The sequence below is a fragment of the Streptopelia decaocto genome (assembly GCF_964273445.1).
Source record: "Streptopelia decaocto genome assembly, chromosome: 12".
In the NCBI taxonomy this organism is placed as follows: domain Eukaryota; kingdom Metazoa; phylum Chordata; class Aves; order Columbiformes; family Columbidae; genus Streptopelia; species Streptopelia decaocto.
In genome coordinates this window covers 3077800-3099235 of record NC_138667.1, presented here as the reverse complement: position 1 = coordinate 3099235, position 21436 = coordinate 3077800, and the positions used below count along the sequence as shown (strand labels likewise).

Below are 21436 nucleotides of genomic sequence, written 5' to 3'. Positions count from 1 at the left end.
CAAGAATTTTCACTCTAGATATAGTTAAAGAAATTTAAAATACCAAGGGACATTATAAGTGATCACGGACTTTTAAGTTGGGGTTAACTACTTGTAGTCATTGCTGTGGAGGAGCTCGTTCATTACACAGAATTACATCCTGTCACACATGCATTAGGAACAAGAAAACAGGCGTAGAGCAGAACAGGAAAAAAAGCCATGATAATTTATATTTCATTTCAAAATGCAAGAGATTACAAAGATTCTGGAAGAGAGGGAGCATTTGTCAGAGCCTTAGTGAACTTTCCTGCACAACACTTTCAATCTGCGGCCATTGCCATCTACGCAGGAATGCCAAGCGTGCAAAAGCATCACACATTCACAGCACGGACGTGTTCTTGTCATGGTCTCTGTGAGTCTGTGCAGATCAGACACGTTCACAAGCAGCGGCACCCACAGTTCAGCCGAACCACTCGGATGAGACACACGTGGGCTCACAATTTAGAGAAAGGAGGAGATATTCTCATTAATACGCCCCATAAATACAGCACAGAAGGTGCGATCCAGCTCATTCTGAGAGGCGAAAGTTCTCAGCGCCTTCCCAGCGGTATTCAGCCCCTCTGGATCAAGGCATTCTCCCTTTTTCCCTAGGGGCCTCCATATCTTTTGCTTCTAACAGAATGAAACTGCAGCCACACACATTGATTTTCCACCAGCTACAAGGCAGGCAGAAACTTTCAAACAAGACTTTTCTGCATCCGCTCAGTTGGCCGCGACGCCGTCACTAACGAGTGAGCAACTTCCTGGGAACATGTATTAAAAATTCACTGAGGCCGTAATATGCATCAATAAATTTTGCTCTTTCCCTCATAAAGTAAGGTTCCAATTAAGCGATAGATTCCCCTGCTACTTCAATTTGCTGGAAAGCCTATAATGTCAAAGTCATCAAAGTGTGGCTGCTTTGTTTTTTATGCAAATTCCTGTCATCGCAGTTATATAAATGCTTATGCAATGAAAATATACATAATACACAAACCTGCCTGTGTCGCTGAGAATTATTTACAAGAGCTATAAATCAAAGTTGCATCCTCTTTTGTTTAATATTTAAGGACCTACTGCACACATAAATGTCACATATGCCCGAAATTTGCTTTCAGTCACTTCCCTCCCCCAAAAAATGAGACTTGAACTGCCTGCTGAAGGCAACTCTTTAGTCAGAGTCCATGCAAAATTGTATTAGAAGCTTTGAAGTTAAAACATGAGCATTGACTACCAGAGAGGGCCCTAAAGACAAAGACATTTACTGGATGTAAATGTTCAGTGAAGACAAAGGTCACCTTTTACTTTCCCAAAATCTGACCATGTTAGAAACTCCGCATCCTGTTCCCATGTTTTGCTTAAGAGCTGAAATCTTTTCATGGAAGGAATCAGCAATGAAATATTATTAACCTCGGTGATTGATTATGTTGTAATGGCCAAGTTATGATAACCCCACAGGCCATGGGACTGCGGAACCTTTGCTGTTAGGGCAGAGAAACTCAATTCATCACGACAGCAGAGCAGATGGGGCACGAGCAGAAGAGCTGCCCGGCAAGCCAAGCCTCCAGTCTGCAGGAAATGAGGCTTTCTCTGAATTGGTGGCTTGGGTCCAAATCAAGCAGGAAACAAACTCTTTTGAACATGCCCACAAACTGGAAATTCCCAGAAAGGTCACTTCAGAAACATCAAAACACAATTCCTAAGTTCCCAAGCTTGCGACTGATCGACGACATCGTCTCCGGCAATAGCAGCAGATCTGTGGATGCCAGTTCCACCCAGCAGCTGAGGGAGCTCCCCAGCCCCTCTGGCTCCAGCGCAGCCGTGGTGCTGAGGACCACCCCGGCAAGGCTGCCCAAAGCCACCGCTCCACGTCAGGGACGGCAGCAGCTCCGGCGCTCCCGCTGGGCCCCTTAGTGCTTCCAGACATGGAAACCAAAGCGGAGTTCAAGCTCCCAGGATTTCCGCTTTCCAGCAGTTTGGAAGCGGCAGAGCAAGCCCACCAGCTGGGGTTTCAAGCCCCGGAGGCTGTGGTGCCTGGCTGACCTGCCAAGAAGTGCTCCAGGAACCAGGGGAGCTCAGTTTGGCAATAACTTGCCAAATGGGACATCTTCAAAACATTTCAGGCCTCACAGGTGTATTAATACCACTTCCAGTTAAACTTTGTTTCACCAGTAAACATCTAACTAGCATGAAATAAATACTAATAGAAAAACCTAAGGTCTTACTCTCCATTGCTTACCTTCATGTAGAGTCATTTGTATTTATGAAAACACAGTACAAAAGAACACTTATTCACACCAACTTTAAGATTTTGAGACAAGTGGCTGACACTATTATTTACAGATAATAAGAATGCAGCAGCAATGCTTTCAGCTGCTCTGGGTGCTCCCTCCCTCCTCTGTAACACAAGGTGCCTCCTCAGATGTCTTGGCAACTGTTCATAGGGTTGAGATGAAGCATTTCTGAACTTTTAGAATACGCCAAAGTTTTTGTTTTCTGTAGAAAGGTAAATCACGTATTGAGAAGAAGGCAAAACAAAGACGAAGTGTGACCTTCTATATTTGCACATCTGCTTCGGTTCACACCCCAAGTGAGATTTGTTATTAAAAACCTCAGGTAACTGATCTGCATTTTGAAGAATGTGAAAGGACAACACCGCTTCCCAGGAAAGCACAGCAGGACAGTGTGACACTTGCTTGTGGTTCTGCAGTGATGACCAAGGACTCCAGAGAAGGATCAGTTGTTTTCTGAATCTCAAGTATATGATCCAGTGTCCTGAGGTTGCCCTTTTTATTTCTGACTCCTTTTAACAAAGAGGGTTTCAATAAAGTTTTTTCCTGTATAAACTGATCTTTTTTTTTCTTGTTGAAGATATTACTTACTTGGATCATATAAGTATGCTCTAATGCAACACAACAATTACAGTCACTTCTGTAGTTTACACTTAAATGGTCATATAAAAAAAAAGAATGCATTGCTACGGGGGTCTGAGCAGATAGTGCTGGTTTTTCTCCACAGCTGGGTTTTTCTCCACAGCTTAACTGCTCTAGCTTTCCTGATTCACAACAGTACCTTTGAAATCTGGTCCCTACATTAGTAAGCTGGACTTTGTCAACCAAAGAGTTAGAAATAGAACCTAAACGACCATATCTCTTTTTGCCCCACTGCATTAGCTATTTTGGCCCAAAGTGACTTGAAGTGCAAGATCCATTTCAAAGTACTGCCAACTTTTCTGTTAGCAGATCTCAACTAATTAATTATATCATCACCACCCCAGGGTTTCTTACTTGTGGTTTCACACACATCGCAGGCTGAGAAGTGCTGCTGCTCACCCGTCTCTGCTCTGGACACAAACTGCGTTCCGCAGTGAGCTGGAAGTGAGACAAAAGCAGAACAGAGGGATGGGGACAAGAGCTGAGGCAAGCAGGCAGGAAGACAGATTCGCTGGGATCAATAAGGCGGGCAGTGGTTGCTTCTTTCTCCTGATTAGTGGGATGTTAACAAGTATGAAGCCATATGGCAAGGTTGATGTTGCATAGGCCCTCCCCTCAGATCACTCCGGGATGAAGATGGAGCAGCACAGCATATCAATCCAGGCTGCTTCATGTCCCCAATAAATGCAGCAAAGCTACTGAAGGTGGGCAGTGCTGAGGCTGGATGGTCACGGCTCCCTGGTCCCCAGACACAGGGGAAGCCGGGGAACCCTCCATTCCCACATGTGTAACAATAAAAGAGCAAATCTGTTGCATAGGGCCAGTGTTCCCTTGCACCTCCAGGTGATTTCCACCTGTGAAGTGGCTGCATTGAGCACCTAAAACGCTGTCAGGCAGCCCCAGCAGCTACTGACAACTGACCCACACAGATCATAAGAGGTAAATGGATGGGGATGATCTAGGGCCATATTTGTCTTTTATAATTTCTTCCTTTTCAAATGATTTAGCATAGTCCCACAGACAAAGATCTATATTTATCCAAAGAATCGTGATAAGTTGGGTGAATTTCATTCAGAGATTTAGGCCAATGTGTCTCCTCTATCCTGTAAAAGTAGCAATTATGTACCTGCAAGAAAAGCTTTGTTTCCAGGGCCAGGTCTGTGCCAGTGAAGGTACCAACTGCAGCCATAGTTTACAAGAAAAGAAACATTAGAGCAACAACTCTACCATTTATAATCCAGGATTATACACTAAATACTCTCCATGCAAACATTTCATTGGTAGACCTGTGGGAATACAGAGATCATCTCCCTTAGTACAAAGAAAAAAATTAAAATACATGTGACTCCAAACATATATTTTGAAAATACCAAAGAACTATGACATTTTTGCTCTGCCAGAAAAATGATCACATTTTGATTGAATACTTTGCTTTCTCACTTCCTTTTCCAAGCTGAAATGTCAACTATTTTAAGTAAAATCGGAATATTACTCAACCACAAATCCGAAGAGAGCCTTGATGCCAGAGCTGTCATCAAAAAGGCACATTCCAGTTATATACTTGCAGTTTTACTATGAAGAAAACAGAGATTAAACCCCTCCCAATGTTTTGCTGCTTAATGACACAATCACTAACGTGTTATTAAAGCCCAACACGCTGACATTCCAGTCATTATATCTGCAAACACTAAGACATTATGCAATAAGAAAACAATCCTTTTATTGAACCAAAGGACAGCTAATTGTGACAGGTGAACGTTTTATCTACAGAGATGAAATCCATATACATACCATTTTTATGCAGTCTGCATGTTCCATTTACACAATTTGCTAGTTTGAAAGGGTTTAACAGTCAATCAAGAGTTGAAGTACGAAACTCCATAACAGAAGAAAATGATATTGTGTTATTGAAGCCAGCTAGATAAACAATCCCTTCTGATGATGATGATATCATTATGTGCTTCATGCTGAACAGTAAAGCAGAAAACATTCACCTGGTTTCATATTCAAAATACTCGTTGAGATTCATGTATAAATGGATGAACGAGCAGAAGGATAATTGGGTATTATTTTAATATAATGAAGTCAAATTTGTTCAAATCAGTAAGAAAAAGAAGCATTTCTTTATCTCTTGTGTGGAGTTCAGCCTTACTGAATTTGTGTTTGTTTATGATTCTGACAAGCTACAGAAAATAGCTATAAATAGAGAGCCAACATTAAATGTGTATCTCTATTCTTTTGCAAGAAAACTGACACAATATTATGCTCATTAAAAAGCTTTCGAAAACTAATAGCTATGTGAAACACTAGATGTAAATGAATTGAAATGAAATTAATATCTCACAACTGAACTGTTTAAGCCACTGTAAGAAGAAACCTCTTAAACAGGAGCAGCACATACAGCAAACAGACAACAGAGAACCTGTGTTCACTGAAATCACTTGCGGACTTGCAAGCAGCTTCAGCAAGAACCAGATCAAAACAAAAAATTATGGTTTGGGTTGAATCTTCCTTTATTCTCGTGCTATATCCAGCCAAAGAGGGACTCCTCCTAGAGAAAAAAAGAGGACAAAAGTGGAATCGTGTGTTCTCTTTAGCATAAAGAAGTCAGATATCAAGTGTGACGAATAAAAACTCTATTCCGATTCTTCAGATTTTACTTTAGACCATCAAAGATTGATTTAGCTCAATAAAAAGGTACAAATCCACCTCCCAGGCTTGCAATGCACGCAGCCCTTCCTGCTGAAGACAGAGCTGTCGTGCTTCCCAAACACGATGAAACCTTGATGAACATTCGAGCCCAATGTCAATAATAGCGACTTATACAACGGGTACTTACTAATAACATTAAACAAAATCACTGCATCTTTTTAATATGACACTTTGTTTATTTTAGCATTTAAGCTCGCTTGGCAATTTATGGTCTACATACATACCCTGTCTGGGCAGGACGCTTCATTCTGTGAACTTCGGTTCATATCATTGCCTGTAGGAGAATATTATGTGGAGGTACATCAGCATTTTCAGCCACACTGAAACTAATCTCATTGCAGCATTCCAAGGATTAAATAGGTAGCATTAGAATTCAAGCAGATTTTTGTTCTCTCAAGAAAACTATTTATAGAGACAATAAACTGCTGCATTAGTTTTCTAGCTTTGTTAATCTAGTAAAAAAAAAAAATTAATCTAGTTTATTCAGATTGTTGATACATATCTAAATGTCTGCTAGAATTATTCCATTTGCTTCTTGTTTAATGAAAAATTCAGATCAATAGGAAACTTATCTCCCTGATTTGATGTTGTGCAAAATCTGCTAATTAGAAGGAAAGTATTAGAATTGACGGTTTTCACCTAAATAGAGCTTAATAGTAGATTGTCAATTAAAGCTCTGGAAAAATGAGGTACAATTACAATTAAAGACAGAATAAGTGTTGAGAGATTGGGGGGTGAGTGGGTTGTTTGGGTTGTTTTTTTAAGACACAGGAAATTATATATAATGTTCTCCCTCCAGATGCCAAAAAGAAATGAGTGCCTGAAAGGGGAATGGGCCAGGCCCATAAGGCCAAGCTTTGCAAAACAGCACATTGCTCATGCACAACAAACAGAAAGGCACATTAGCAGCCATTATGTTGAGATGGCAAATCCACCCAGGACATCTTTTGCATCTGCAGAATTCTTGGGGTTTTTTTACAATAACTTGCAATTTTGGAGGCAGTCACACATTCAAGGCTTTTCCTTGCCTCTTGTTTTCCTCTTTCTTAAAAGCATGTAAATTAAAATCCTGGAAGGCTTATTTTTGTCTTCAGTGACTACTAAGTCCTAGATACACATTCACAGCTGTGCGCAAAACCTGCTGCAATGATCGAAGCTGCAGGAGAAAGTCCGTGGGAGCTGCTCGATCAAACCCTTCGGATCAGGTGGAGAAACGCAATGTTACAGCAGCTTCTGCAACAGGTGGTACAGAGGAAAGGATCCCGCAAGGGACATTCATCCCTTGCTCAAATATCTGCCGGTGAGCAGGAGGGATGGGCTCAGAAGGAAGAATTCCCATGCTCAGCTCTGTGGAATTCTTATGTTTCACAGGTGCTCGCTTACACAGGCATGAGTCAGTTGCAAATAATTACTCTAATTACCACAGAGCAATAATATGGATGAACTATGCACCATACAGAGAAGTCGATGGTGTTTGAATTGATGGCAAAGATAAGAGGATAAGGCTTATCAGAGCCAGGAAACAGTTTCCCTATGAGGAGAGATTTAGTGGGCTGGAACTTCTCTGCCTGAGAAAGAGAGAACTAAATGGAAATACGACAAAGACCAATGGAATCGTGATTGGTATAAAGAATATGAATAGCACATAATTAATACTCGGCATCTCATAATACCAGAATTAATCAGGAATTGGCTTTAAAGCAAACAGAAGGATTGCTTTTGCACATCATGCAGAATGTATTGTTGCAGCATATTGTGGAATTTCTTGTACGGTTCCAATAACATCCCCTGTAGGTTGCAGGGACATCCCTCAGGATAGGCAGATTTCTGATTTGAACCAGCACTTCTCTGGTTCTCATGAAGAAAATTTTTGAGGGAGTACTTTTTTCTGTCATGTATGTGGAAATCGAATCAGCGTTTTATAGCATTTTACAAAAATAGGGTATGGGCAGCAATCAGCATACGTTTTTGTATATTAATATATCCTAACATGCCTACACATGGAAAACTTCCATCAACACAAACGTAAGTTGAGCAGAGCCGCTGCAGGTGAATATGCCATTTTTTAACTTGCCTGGTAACTCTTCATGGATTAGCATATTCTGTTTCCTAAAAGCTCATCAGGCTGTGAGGTCAGAAATCTCAATTACATCCATAAGCATACACTGTAGTAGCTTAAATTGTGCAGCAACTACAATGTCTCTAATATAAGTTGGCTCGAAGCAGAGCACAAGTTTTAATTCCTGAGTCATTTTCCAGTAATGAAACAGCTGTAATTCAGGGCACAGGGTGAGAACATGTTTGACGGTTACATCAGATTGTGTTACATTTGGGAGCATCTCATTTATTTATTGTCTGTATGAAACCAACTACTATTTTCCTATGTGAAAATATAAATTATTATTCATACAAGGACTGCCTTAGAGTGATCTGTGAATAATAGTTTAATTACGTATTTAACATGTTCGGAAAAATGTGCAGATATTTTGTGTTCAGGTCTTTAATATTAGAGTGCACCAAACACTTCTGCCGTGCTTCTTCCAAATTAATACATATGAGATCCTGAATGAAACACAAAGGTTTGTCAAACATGTCTAGAAGTGTCTAAAGAATGCAATTAATTCCATAATTTGTGAGCTGTAAAACCCAATTGAATGGACCTAAAACTTATGGATCTTAAGTCAAAGCACTTGCATTAATGATTTGTTTTCTCTGGTAAAACATTATTAGTTCACTACTTACCTTCTCTGTTAAGCTGACTGCAAGTCAAGAGTCGACTTCTGAACTTTTCATTTTCTTCAAGCATTTTTGAAATTACTTTCCGAACCTTAAGCCAGGCTTTGGACTGAAAGACAAAATTGAACTTCCTCAGTGAGCCATATACAAAGGTTGTATTAAAACATCTCCTATACAGTAGAACTTTGAATTCTCCAGGATTATGAAGTTCAGCTGGGTTTTGTTGAGGACGGGAAGGGAGAGATGTGGAGGAGGGATGTATATGTGGGATATGCTAGAAGAATCAACTCTATTTAAAAATAAAAACACATTAATTAGCCCAGAATTTTCTACTGTTTCTTGCCTAGAACTCTCGTTTATCCGGGACTTATGAAATGCCCTTTTAGAGAAGAATTGCTTATGAAAACTCGCATAGAGTCATTAAATTCTCTCCAAAGTAATCTAAAATGGGGGAAAAAATGAGAATGGTACAAGATCGCTTGCTTTTTTTTCCAGGAGCAAACACTTTCCTATGTAATCCCTCAACAGCAGCATAATTCAGACCCATGGTCAGATTCTAGAATAGCAACGGCCTTGCCTATTTCATGTCAAATTCATATTAATCTGGTTTATAGATGTCGATGACCTTTATTTCAGAAGCATAAAACTCCATCTATACTTGGTCCATTTCGAACTGTGCCTTGAAAATATTACATTGGCATTGTTAACAAAGGCATTCAGAGACACACCCAACAAATATAAATGGCTGTTAACACGCTAATGTTATTACTTTTGCTGGACCCCATCCGTGAAACTAGTTTAAATCTAAAGATAATTCCTTTCTCATGGACATTTATTGCTAAAACATTACACATATTCCTCCTTCTTTTTGAAGACTGTGTAATGTACTAGAAGAGCAATACTATAGTATGTTATTAGCTGTTCCTCTGAAGTCAGTAGTATTTTGCTGGTTTTAAATCAAGCATCTGTGACATTACTGTATTATAGTCTAGCTGATTACTTGTACTTCACACATGTTACCAAGATCTCATAATGAGTTACTGTTTTAATAAATGTGCCTTTTAAAGTTTCAAGCGTTTGTTGAACTACTGGACAGGAACAGAAATACATTTGCGAAAGAGAAAGCAATTTGGTATTGCTACTACTATGGTGTTAATATCTCTGATTCTTGCCTTCCATTATTTGTAACCCATGAGGTTTCTTTGCTTAAAACAGAAGAGGAAGAGGAGCTGCAGAGCTTTTCCGAGCCGAGTTTCACGCAGCAAGGTGTGCGGCACCCTGGCCCAAATCCAGCAAAGCAATTCAGTGCAGGCTCCAAGTCAACAGCTTGCTCTCATTTCTCAAGGTAAGCACACACTTAAGTGCTTTATTGAATGAGAGCCAGAATTTTAAAGCCTCCAGAGAGGGAAAATAATGCCATTTTTCTTTTCTCTAAGTAAAGTTTTTGGTAACAGACTACCAATTTGATCTCTTAATCGCCCTCATGCTCTTACATAGACACATACAGAACAAGCAGGAAGCAATTTTCTCAAATGCAAAGGCAGCTCATTCAGCTCCCACAATTTATACCTTTTGCTTCTTTCGTTTAATCACTTTATCAACATTTCTTGAAGGGAAGGGAAAGTCAAAGGTGTCAGCCTTAGCCTCTCGAAGGTCACCTAGAAAGAGAGTTTAGAAAGCATATTCTGAGTGTTTACAATATATTGCTGAGGAAGCCGTAGATCCCTCATCTTCCACAGGAATATCTATTTCTGGTCCCAGCGGGATACAGAATATCGGTTCTCACACCGTGCTATCATCTTGCTTATTTTCTCCATGATAAGTATGGGGCAAACTCCACAAAACACATTTCAAGCCTGTACAGCCACCAAAAATGAAGACAAGAGCTACCAATAGTCACGGGCTGTCCCCGAGCCACATGTTGGCATCGCTTAGATAATAACCCAGTAGAACCGGTGCTGTTAATTACAGACCAACGCAACATTTCACTTTTTGTCATCTTTGCAAAAAAATGGCTTTTAGGAGGAGGAAAAAAATTTAAGCAAGCAAAAATATCTCAAGAGCAACAAGCCGGTATAATTTGGAACCAGCCTGTCTGGGTCACCCATCACTTCCAGCTCACACCTCAGCTTCTTCTCCAGAAGCCGCGTCACATTCTCCATTTTCACTCCATTTCATCCTGTGCAGCCACAAAGAAGGAAAATTAAGTGACATCTTCATGCTGCCCCAGCAAAAAGGCGGCCAGCAGCACAATGGCTGCCTGGTTAACCAGAGATCCCGTGAGAAGAGGCAGGAAAGACGCAGAGGTTGGGTGGATAACAGTGTTTTATTTTGGGCCTTACGGCTGTCACAGGAAGGGACAGGGACAGCTGCCCTGCAGGCGGCCACCTCACCACACAGGATGGAGACACTGCAGCTCAACAGCGTAAGAGTTTGGGGCAAAAATATTGACTTTTTCACTCATGTAAGCTTAACTCCATGTTCAACCTCCTGCCTAAATACTCAGTCCAACTGTGTCGGGCACAACAATTTAAAAAATTGTGTCACATTCCCCGCTCCGTGTGCACGGTGACTGAGAGGGAAGATGGCATCAACACGCGCCGCAGGGAAACGCTTTCCCGCCAGAAGAGGGCCATGGCGGGGCAGCCCTGCGCTCTCCCACGCCCGGGCACACGGAGGTGACACGTACCGTGGTGGCGCCTGGCAGGCTTCCCCACACCACAGCTCCCCACTGCCTGTCCCCCGGCCCCAGGGCCGGCCTTGTCCCCTGGCCTGAGGGCGGCCATCTGTCCCCCGGCATGGCCAGGGGGGCTCGGCTGGGAAAGCGGGGGCCCAGCCCGGCCCGCCTCGTCCTCCCGGCAGCCCCCGCCATAGCGGATGATGGAGCCGCAGCGATGGGAGCCGAAGCTGTTGACATAGACAAGTGGCACACGCAGACGCCTCTGCCCGCGGTTCAGCTCCATGTGCAGCGGGGCCGGGCGCTGAGGGGACACAGGGGCCCGGGGGTCACAGCGCCTGCAGCCCCTTCCTCTGGGCAGGCATGGCGGGGGCTGCAGAGCGCCCTTCCTGCCCCAGCCCAGCTGATCGACAGCAGCCCATCTTGGTGCCCCCGCTGGATGGGGGAAAAGGGAGAAATAACGGCTTTCTGAGCAGGAAGGAATGACGGGCTCAGCGCAGAATAGGAGCGGAGCTTGTACCATCCCAGTGTCTCTCTCTTGGCAGGAACCTGCTCCACAAGGTTGTTTTTGGCCAGCATTAGTCAGGGCTCAGCACAAAGTATACTGCCTCAAGCTATATATGAAAATATATTTCATGCAAGTTGTTGATAGAATCCTAGAATCATTTCAGTTGGAAGAGACCCTCAGGATCATCAACCATAACCTCACTCTGGCACTAAACCATGGCCCTGAGAACCTCATCTAAACGCCTTTTAAACCCCTGCAGGGATGGTGACTCCAGCACTGCCCTGGGCAGCCTGTTCCAATGCCCCACAGCCCTTTCCAGGAAGAATTTTTTTCTGATATCCAATCTAAACCTCCCCTGGTGCAACTTGAGGCCATTTCCTCTTGTTCTGTCACTTGCTACTTGGGAGAAGAGACCAACCCCCTCCCTGCTCCAACCTCATTCAGGAATTGCAGTGATAAGGTCTCCCCTCAGCTCCTGTTCTCCAGCTGAAGCCCCCAGGTCCCTCAGCCGCTCCCATCACACTTGTGCTCAGCCCCTCACCAGCTCCGTCACCTCCTCTGCGCTCTCTCTAGTACTTCAATGTTTTAAACAATTGCTCTAGCAGCACCAGCAACGCGAGCGGCGCTGACAAGCTGCCGCCCCTACCAATGGAACTGCAAAGACCACGAAGCCAAGCGGAGTCTTTATCCCGGGATGGGGGGGTCCCCCCGGTCGCTGTCACCGTGTCCCCCGCGGGGCAGGTGCTGTGCGCGCCGGCCCCACCAGGGGGCAGAGTCACCCGCCGAACGCGCCGCTGTCCCCATGTCCCCGTGTCCCTGTGTCCCCGCCCTGCGAACACCGGGGGGGACAAAACCCACCGCCCGCTCCTGCCGGCATCCCGGGACTTCCAGCTGTTCACACACTGTCAGGAAAAAAACAACCAACCAACCAAACAAACAAAACAGGTGTTTTGGGCACACAGCTGGAAAAAAAAAGAGGAAAACAATTTCTATAAGCACGGCCTGTTTGTCAGAGTCATTTGGCGTTTGATTGGATATCAGGAAAAAATTATCCCTGGAAAGGGTTGTCAGGCATTGAACAGGCTGCACAGTGGGCAAACACTTTAGTTCCTCTGGTTTCATTTTTCCGCACAAATGTGCAAGTTGTTGGTATTTTTTTATGACGTCCTGTGTTTCCAAATCAGATATAGTAAAACTTTACCAAATTTTAGGCTGCGGAGACTATGATATTAAACATTACTATTGCTGTTCTGGGGAATGCGCAGTCAGACCCCGCGTGAACAGACAGATGAAGTTTAGTCCTACCTGTGATAAACCACCAGGCATCTTGTGCCCTGGAAGAACTCTGGTTCAGCGCAGGATATAAACAGTGAAAATCACGGATTCACCCTCAGATTCAGTGGTAATGTAGGTCTTCAAAGAGCTCCTGTCCAAGCACAGAAAGCTCACGGTTTCGTGGCCTCTCTTCTGAAACCTGACGTGACCTCAAGCCAAAGTGCATCTGTAGGACCGTGTCATCACCAACACATCTGACCGCACACCAGACGGCTCCGTTGAACCACGCTATCAACACCGCTCAATGTCCTCGAGCAGAACGGCCACTTTGTAATGGTACCGGGGTCTTTGCAGACACTGAACTCACAGAATCCCAGAATGTCAGGGGTTGGAGGGCCCTGGAAAGCTCATCCAGTGCAATCCCCCCATGGAGCAGGAACACCCAGATGAGGTTACACAGGAAGGTGTCCAGGCGGGTTGGAATGTCTGCACAGAAGGAGACTCCACAACCCCCCTGGGCAGCCTGGGCCAGGCTCTGCCACCCTCACTGAGAAGAAGTTTCTTCTCAAATTTAAGTGGAACCTCTTGTGTTCCAGTTTGAACCCATTACCCCTGGTCGAGTTCTGTAACACGTTCAGAGCGCCGATCCAACCCCCACTTCAGCTTCTATGACTGGAAAGACAGCTGCACGTATATTCTTATCCCACAGGCTGTTTTTCAAACTGACAGCCTGAATCAGCTTGTTTTACACAGAGGAAGAGATGTCGGTGTTTTTTCCTCATCTGTCCTTTCTGGGGCTGTTCCTTGGCTCAGATTTCCTGCAGTTCAGGCTGTGGCTGGACCAGCTTTCACAGCGCTGAATAAACCGCAGCTGGAAATGGGGACGGACAGGAGAAACTGTCCAACAATAACCGGACAGCTAAGAGACTCTCTTTAAAATATACCTTACCCTTTAAATCTGCGCTAGATGGGTTATATCCACCTCCACCCAAACAGTTTCTCCGCTGGTGTGGAATGTCGCAGCTCATTTAGCCAAAGCAGCACCCAAGAGAAAGCTGGTGGCTGAGAGAGCTCCATGAGTTTGCATTGAAAGAAAACAGCTGAGATTCATGTACTGTGGAAATCATGAAATTCCACCCAGCGGGCACATCCCCATCTTCTGGAGCCTGTCTGTAGCGTTTAGTTATAGTTTCAGGACAAACTGAAACCCAAAAGGGATTCGTTATATCATCTTTCCTAGAAAGTTACTTCTCAGCAGTTCAGAATGAGCCAAGGCCACCACCATCAGTGATTATTTTTAGTTGTGAACACTCTAGACTTTTGGCATTTCACCTTGTCGAGCCGAATTTTTTAGCCTCTGCTTATGTAATAAAATTTCATTTATTAAACATTGAAAGTATTTCACAACCTTCAGGTAGGAAATTTTTGAATGAATATACAAGTCCCACACTGTAAATCAGACACTATGAACTGATCAACGCCTCTAAGCTCACAGCATTTTGGATTTAAATCAGGAAGGGAGTGCCTTGTTCCTGAGCGACATCACTAATCCCACCACTATGGCACAGAATCACTTGGGGTGGAAAAGACCTTGGAGATCACTGAGTGCAACCATTAACCACCAGGAGACTCACCACCCAACTCCAGGACCCAATTTCACATCTATCACCCTTATTAAAACCATTATCAGATAAACCACTGGTAAGCACATGCTTCCTAAAATGCCATTTGCACTTGAAAACAATGTCAAGAACTTGTTATTCCATTGGGAGCGGCTGAACTATGACGATTTCTAACAAGACCAAGGGAGAGACCGGAGAGATAATGCCCCGTACAAGCCAAGCCCCGTGCTCAATGCCGGGCAGTCCCGTCTGCTGCGGTTCCACCAGCACAAACAATCGATGGTTCGCTGCGCAGACAATGCACCTCCAGCCTCTGTATTTTTGATCCAGAGTGTACCAGCATTTTCTGTTTATTTTTAAATAGCCATTTTAAGGGATCGGAAGATTACGCATAGAGTCACCAGTGAAACTTTTCATTCTTATTAAAAAGTATTTTCTAAAGGCATTCGCTCCTAAGCGCGCATCATCTGAAGCCAGTGGGAACTGAAGTGATTAGCATCTTGCAGAACTAATCCCATTACGGCTCAATTCTGCAACATCTGCATTTCCTGAAGCACCCACAGAAAAGAACGCTACTCGACATCTATTTAACACGTACAGCACGGTTCCTTAGCTGATGGCACGAGAGATTAGTGGCTCAGACACCAACACAAAGTGCTGCTCAGGGCAGTGGGACCAGGTCGGCTCCTGCTCCGGGACTCTTTTGGGCAGCAGCTCATTCTCACAAGGTGCACGGGCAGGTTCCAACTCACAATCCCAGAGCGACTCCCAGACCAATCAGAATTACACTTCACTGGAGTGTAACAAACACTGCGGTTTGTAACAAAGCAAGAAACCCAAGGAAGTTTGGGGAATTCCTTGTAACTGAGGATGCAGAACTCTTGAATCCTTTACGCAGGATTCCTGTTGAACAGGAGGTCATAAGGGCAGCTCATAAGGCTGTTAACGCTTCACAAGACACTGCAAGTTTAGATATTTTAAACGCTACCAAGCTCTTTAAAATGCCAGACCTTTTCCTTCTATCAGATCACATCCATGCAACAATTACAAAAGAATCCTCGTCTGTCCCACCTCGTTGGGATCTACCCCATCCCCAGGCTGGTGATCCCTTTGGGATCTACCCCATCCCCAGGCTGGTGATCCCTTTGCCCCAGCTGCACATGGTGCGTTACCCACCTCAGTGGTGTTGTCACCCACCTGCCCAACTGACTCCATTTTCACCTTTGTCCCTATGAATTAGGAGCAGAGAGTATCAAGTAGAGCCAAGTGATCCAGCCACAGTCCTTTGGCCGGGTCGATACACATAAGGCTGAGCAAAAAGTAGAACCGGCAGCGCTGAAGCTGCTGAAAGGCTTTTCCAAAGCTACACGCGACTTCTAACGAATACTCAACAAGCACCGGATTCACAAAATTAAGGAGCTGGCATTCAACGTGCTCCGAAGACAACAACTGGATGCGAGCAGTGAAAAGGGTTCATCTTAAAGCCTGATTTAAAGAGCAGCTCTACGGTCCTCCGGACATCGCCCTTCCCGTTTCTGCAGCATCGCGTGCTGATTTGGCACCGATTTAACGCAGCGTTCAGGGCACTCAACAGCCCTCAGCTGGTTACAACCCTCCCTGCACTCCCTGCACAACCATCCTTGGTGCTGGGACCAGAACGGGGCTGCAGGATCGGGCCCGAGCCTGCAGGAAGCTTAAAGAAAAACAGGTTAAGAAGAAACATTGAGTTAAAAGTTTTATTCATTCAACATCTCACATTACAAATATTTAAAAATTATATGCATACTGGTATAAATAGTCATTTGCAAACTATTTAATAACATTAATTTCCACTAGCACTTCAACAAATGAACTCTTTTAAAAAAAGTAACTTGTGTTATATAACTTAAGAGTAGAACATACAAAAATATGAACTTAAACGTGAAAATGACTTTAATAAAAAATGAATTACCCTTATTTAAAATGCTATAATAAATACTACAACCTCCCCATACACAGTAAAAACTATATGGAAATTCAGCCAAGTAGTACAATTAACTGACATACTTAAATAACTCTTCCTTCTGATAATATGAGCAATACATCGGGGGAAAAACATATTAGGGATTAGTAAAAACTAGACACCCACTTGCTAAAAGTTTCACTTCCAAAAAATATAACAAAAAAATCTGATGAAAATTATAAAAACTAATTATACTTTAAAATTTTAAAATATAAAAAATAAAACAGTTGAATACAATATTGTCCCAATTCTTACAATGCTATCACAGTAGCTTTAAAATAAGATAATAAAATAAAGCAAATGACCCAAACCTTTTATTCCATTTTTTTTAAAAATAATCTCAAATTTACATTAGTAGAAAGATTGATTTCTGATTCTTTTCTTTAGAAACACCAGCAAGAAAGAGGATTTACTAGAACAGTAGAAAATGACATTTTTAAATGTCTTCAATTAAAAACAAAGAATTACACTGCAAAGATCTTCCAGAAGTCTGAAATAGGTATTGCACATAACTTGAAGTTAACTTGCCACAATTCATCACATTCAAGTTTTAAATCACCTTTTAACAGAAGGTTTTAATTCTTCAACAACAAAAGGGGTGAATTATCAAGTCTTTCCAACAGCATCCTTAGAAAACGCTCAATTCACTCACTGCAAGTTCTCAATTTGCGTTCTGCAGAGCTCTGTGTATGGAGAAGTTCAAACTCTACCAAAAGCACGGGGCGGTGGGGCTCCTCTACATAGAAAATAATCAGAAACACCTTATTTTACATTGCGAAAAGAACCATGTAATTACTCTGTAACTACACTGTAAGTACACGGCCGGTGCCATGCGAGTGGGAGGAAAACTACATGCGCGTTCTGAACCCCGTTGCAAACCCAAGTGAAACCCCCGGGCCGGCGAGCGAGGACGCGGCGGCGCCGGCGGGGGCTCCACGCTCACCCCGGCTACCAATCCCGTGGAACCACTATTGAAGTATACGGAGTAACGTCTAGAATTGTTTATGCCCTGTAAATCCAAGTGTAACCAAATAATCTGTAAACACGCTTGTCACACAATCACAAGTGAGTATTAGTAGAATAACGATTTCTTACATTAGTCATGCATACTAACATTACACGCCCGCCGCCTGGCAGGCTCTCTTTGACTCTTTAAATAGAATTTAAAAGAGCAGACAACGGTTCTGCATCAAACACCTAACATCAATTTTGTATTAATATTAAAAATGGCTAAACATTCACCAAAAACGTCTGCGTTTGTGTATCATTTTTTAAAAACTCAGTAAGAAGCGGTAGACAATTTCGATGGTTCTTTACTTGTAAATTTCTACACTCTATTGATGCATTTAAATTTCATGGGCCTAAAGACAGCGTCGTTTGTCACTTTCATGCTTTTCTTCTTTAATTCTCAACTTTACATATACTATTTCTTAAATTATATGTACACCAAATACCTGGTGCTGGGCTAAGATGTTTAAGCAACATGCTTTCTTTTCTCTGCAGATTCTAAAATAGCATTGCCAGTGCACAACATCCATAATTCAAAATGTATGCAGAGCACTGAAATGTATAAAAAGCAGAATATAAGAAAATAAAATTTATTAAAATTATTTATATTAAAAAATGAAGTATATGAAGATCTCTCAGTAATAAAAGTACAAAAAGCTACTCTTTGCAATATGAAAAATTGAGGTATTGCATAAAGAGATATCCCGTCAGTGAAAAGTGTGCCTAAAAATGCTCACTGTTGGAAAAACAAGATATACAAAAGTAGTGCATAACAAATATACATTATGTGCATGACAAAATAAGTTAGCTACAAAAACACTGTACCGAAATTCAGCAGGTCATGTACAAAGGGAAAATTATTATTCAAAGCTAGTTCTCAAACAGTGTTATTTCTTGTCATGTGAACCCATCTCACCTGTTCACCGGGTAGGATCGGCACAATCACACCCCAAGCCACCAACAAGCGTTAAATAACTAAAGGAACATTCCGACTAGAATTATGTACTTCAGAGAAAAAAAAGTCCCTGACAATCTACACAAGAGCACTCTGCATTTGCATTACTGTTGTCAATATTTTCAGGGATTTCAGTAAAAGCAGCTCCCTTTCTATACTTGACTAGTAGACAGCAAATGTCTCCATTTTGACCTTTGGAACTTTAAGGTATAGTTCATTAAAGCCTGTATTGAAAATCAAAACTGCTTCTCATACAGATAATAAGGTGGGGACGAGGGGCCGCCCGAGGCTGTTGGGGGGCAGGAGATTCCCAAGCAGGTCCGAGGCAAGTCTTTGGTTTGAGATCCGGGCTGCGAGCGCGGGTCGGAACATTGCCACTCAACGGGGGCGTTTGGACACTGCGAAACGGGCACCGGAGCGGTCGGAACATTGCCACTCAACGGGGGCGTTTGGACACTGCGAAACGGGCACCGGAGCAGCCGGCCGGGGCGTTCGGTGGAGAGGAAGCGACACCACGTTCACAACGACTCCTTCGGTCAACTATTTCCAACTAAAGCCCTGCACCCGGCTCTGGTTTATCGCTCCGGTAACATGCGCTGCGTTAATGCTTCTCAAGGTAGAAGGTACGGATAGTAAAGCAGGCATTAACCTAGCGCTGTTGGCACTTCAAATACCTGTGTTTATCTCCCCGTTTTAAGTTCTGAAGAGGTGGATTCTTAGCTGGGATCCTTTCTACAGGAAGAGTACGAAAGGCATAAGCGCTTGCACAAATTCAGAAAACAGTGCAAAACGAGATGTGGAAACTACTCCGGCTCATGCCTTCTCTTACAACTAAATTTCGAGGGTATTTAGCACTAACTTTGCATCCAAGATGGGAAAGAAACAAGCAGCCAATTTTAGGTTGTGTGACACAATGGAATATCAAAACTTGAGTAAAAATCAGCGATATCCTTGAGGTATCTTTAGGTTTTCTACGTCAAAATGGAGAGCAAAGGCTGGCCCCTGATGAATGTTAGTATATTAGGATATAGAGTTATATATAGCCATCAAAAATAAAATCTATATATTTATCCTTCAAGAGAGGAAATGCCAGTGAACTAGTTGTCATTACTCTAGCTTTGGTAGGATTTCTAGGGCTGTAATCACACAATTGATTTCTTTTAAAGAAAAAAAACAACTGCACTCCCCCCTCAGTAGTAGCTTTACTCAACTTTTACATTCAGCAATTCTTAAAATGTAATCATTTTGATGAAAATATAGTAAGCTCTGCCTATCTCCTCAGTAATTTGGGTGTGAGTGGTAGTCACAGGCACGGTCAGGTACACACCGAGCTAAAACTTCAGCCTCAAAACCCTTAACAGATTCTTAAAAAAGAGATCGTTATTATAAAGCTGCTTCAACTTTGCTCATGCATTTTTGTTGCTTTAAACATGCTCTTTCCTGGTGGTAAGTAAATGCTAACTTCATCTGTCGCTGCAAAAATCCAAAGGCAAAACAAAAAGAGAGGCAAAACCAGGCTTCCGTGGGGGAAAAGTGTCAGAACAGACTGATAGTGTTATTGTTACACAGTTATTTTAATAAAAGTATTCTTACGTTCTTTATTAACAATAATTTAATTAAAAACCCAAAATACTCTATTGTTTCAATTCTCTTTTCTTAATATTTTTTCTCTCCTCTAAGAAAATGTTGCATGAAATTAAGTGTTCTCTCGGTAGGAAAGACAAGAGAATGCAACTCGCAACGTGTTATCGATACGAAAAGGAGTTCCCAATACAGTTTTCAATTACAAGATTCTACAAAATACCCATATTATAGGTCGTTCTTTCATTATACTATTGTTAAATTACAGACTACTACAAAAGGACATGCTATCTTGAGTAAGAGAAAAGGTGGGGCGGGGTAGGGACAATCAGGATAACAGAAGAGTGCACTTAATCGGAGTTTGCCTGCGTCTGAGCACTGCAGCGATCCATTAGTTCCAGCGGAATGAAATATGTCTCGGGCGATCTCCTCCCTCCTTCACCAGGGGCTTGTGGAATTCCCTGCCGGCGCGCGAGTGGATAGCAGCCCAGCAATATTCACAGTAATACTGCAGACAGGTAACGTTAGCACAGAAAAACGGAGCGAACTTCCCACCGCAACGGGCCCCCTGACATTCGTCACAAAGCTGATCGTCCAGGACATATGGCTTAACTTCCACCTGCAGCCAGAAAACGAGAAGAAAGTTGACAGCTCTTGATAACAAGGTAGATCATGACAACTCCACGCTATTTACTATCTATGTTCTACCAGGATTGTGGTCAGGGAGCATCACACTCAAGAATTTTCCCCCTCGTTACACACGACCATCGCCATTAAACGTCTGAAACTAAAGGCATTTGAGACCAATCCTGCCCCCGCTGTCCTCCCTGAGCCTCAAAACCCCCCAGAAACCAACGCTGACCATCAGCATCACATGTGCTGACGCTGATTTACAGAAAGGACCCATCAACCTGTTGTTACAGATGCGATACACAGATTCACACCAAAACCCTGGAGAATTCTCGGGGTTTATTTTCAAGTACGGTGACGCCCAATTAACCTCCTACCTTTCCAAGTAGGAACGTCAACTGTTTACACAACAGTGTAACTGTGGGTGAAATATGCATGTGGTCTGCAAATTTCTATGGCTGAATTTCCACCCTTCAAATATTTCATTTATTATCTTAATAAACAGCATGTTTTCGTTTTCTTTTTCTATGGCTTAGTCCTCTCAGTAAAAGGAAACCTACTTCACCCTGTTGGGATCAAATGAGAAGCTTAAAATGGGACTGATGACCACCTACGCCATCGGCATTAAGGCCCAGATGACACGCAGTAATTCAGTAAAGCAAACGAGAAAGGAGGAGAAACATTTCTTCAAGTTCTCCGCTGATAATGACTCACAGGTACTTACCAGCTGGCGCTCCCAGGATACATCGATCCTGCAACATCTGCAGGCTACTAGCTTT

At 42.9% G+C, this 21436-nt stretch overlaps 2 protein-coding genes across 8 annotated transcripts in view; both read right to left on the bottom strand.

Annotated features, from left to right (window-relative positions):
- Positions 1-4590: 4590 nt before the first annotated feature.
- LOC309445286 (uncharacterized protein C5orf47) lies at positions 4591-11362 on the bottom strand (the record flags this gene model as incomplete). The annotated part of the gene is made up of 5 exons (XM_082063916.1): positions 4591-5502; positions 5888-5937; positions 8406-8508; positions 9969-10057; positions 11089-11362. The coding sequence occupies 5 exons, from the start codon at positions 11360-11362 to the stop codon at positions 5476-5478; spliced, it is 543 nt and encodes a 180-aa protein (XP_081920042.1). The 3' UTR covers positions 4591-5475.
- A 4841-nt stretch (positions 11363-16203) lies between these two features.
- The window catches only part of CPEB4 (cytoplasmic polyadenylation element binding protein 4), a 41982-nt gene continuing 36749 nt past the window's right edge, over positions 16204-21436 (bottom strand). For 3 of the 7 annotated variants that reach the window (XM_082063768.1, XM_082063770.1, XM_082063767.1), the window contains exon 9: positions 16204-20646. In XM_082063768.1, the coding sequence (XP_081919894.1) occupies positions 20419-20646 (228 nt within the window). In that variant the 3' untranslated portion in view covers positions 16204-20418. The remainder of the gene's footprint in view (positions 20647-21436) is intronic. The other 4 variants (XR_014185253.1, XR_014185252.1, XM_082063769.1 and 1 more) reach the window with 4 other exon arrangements.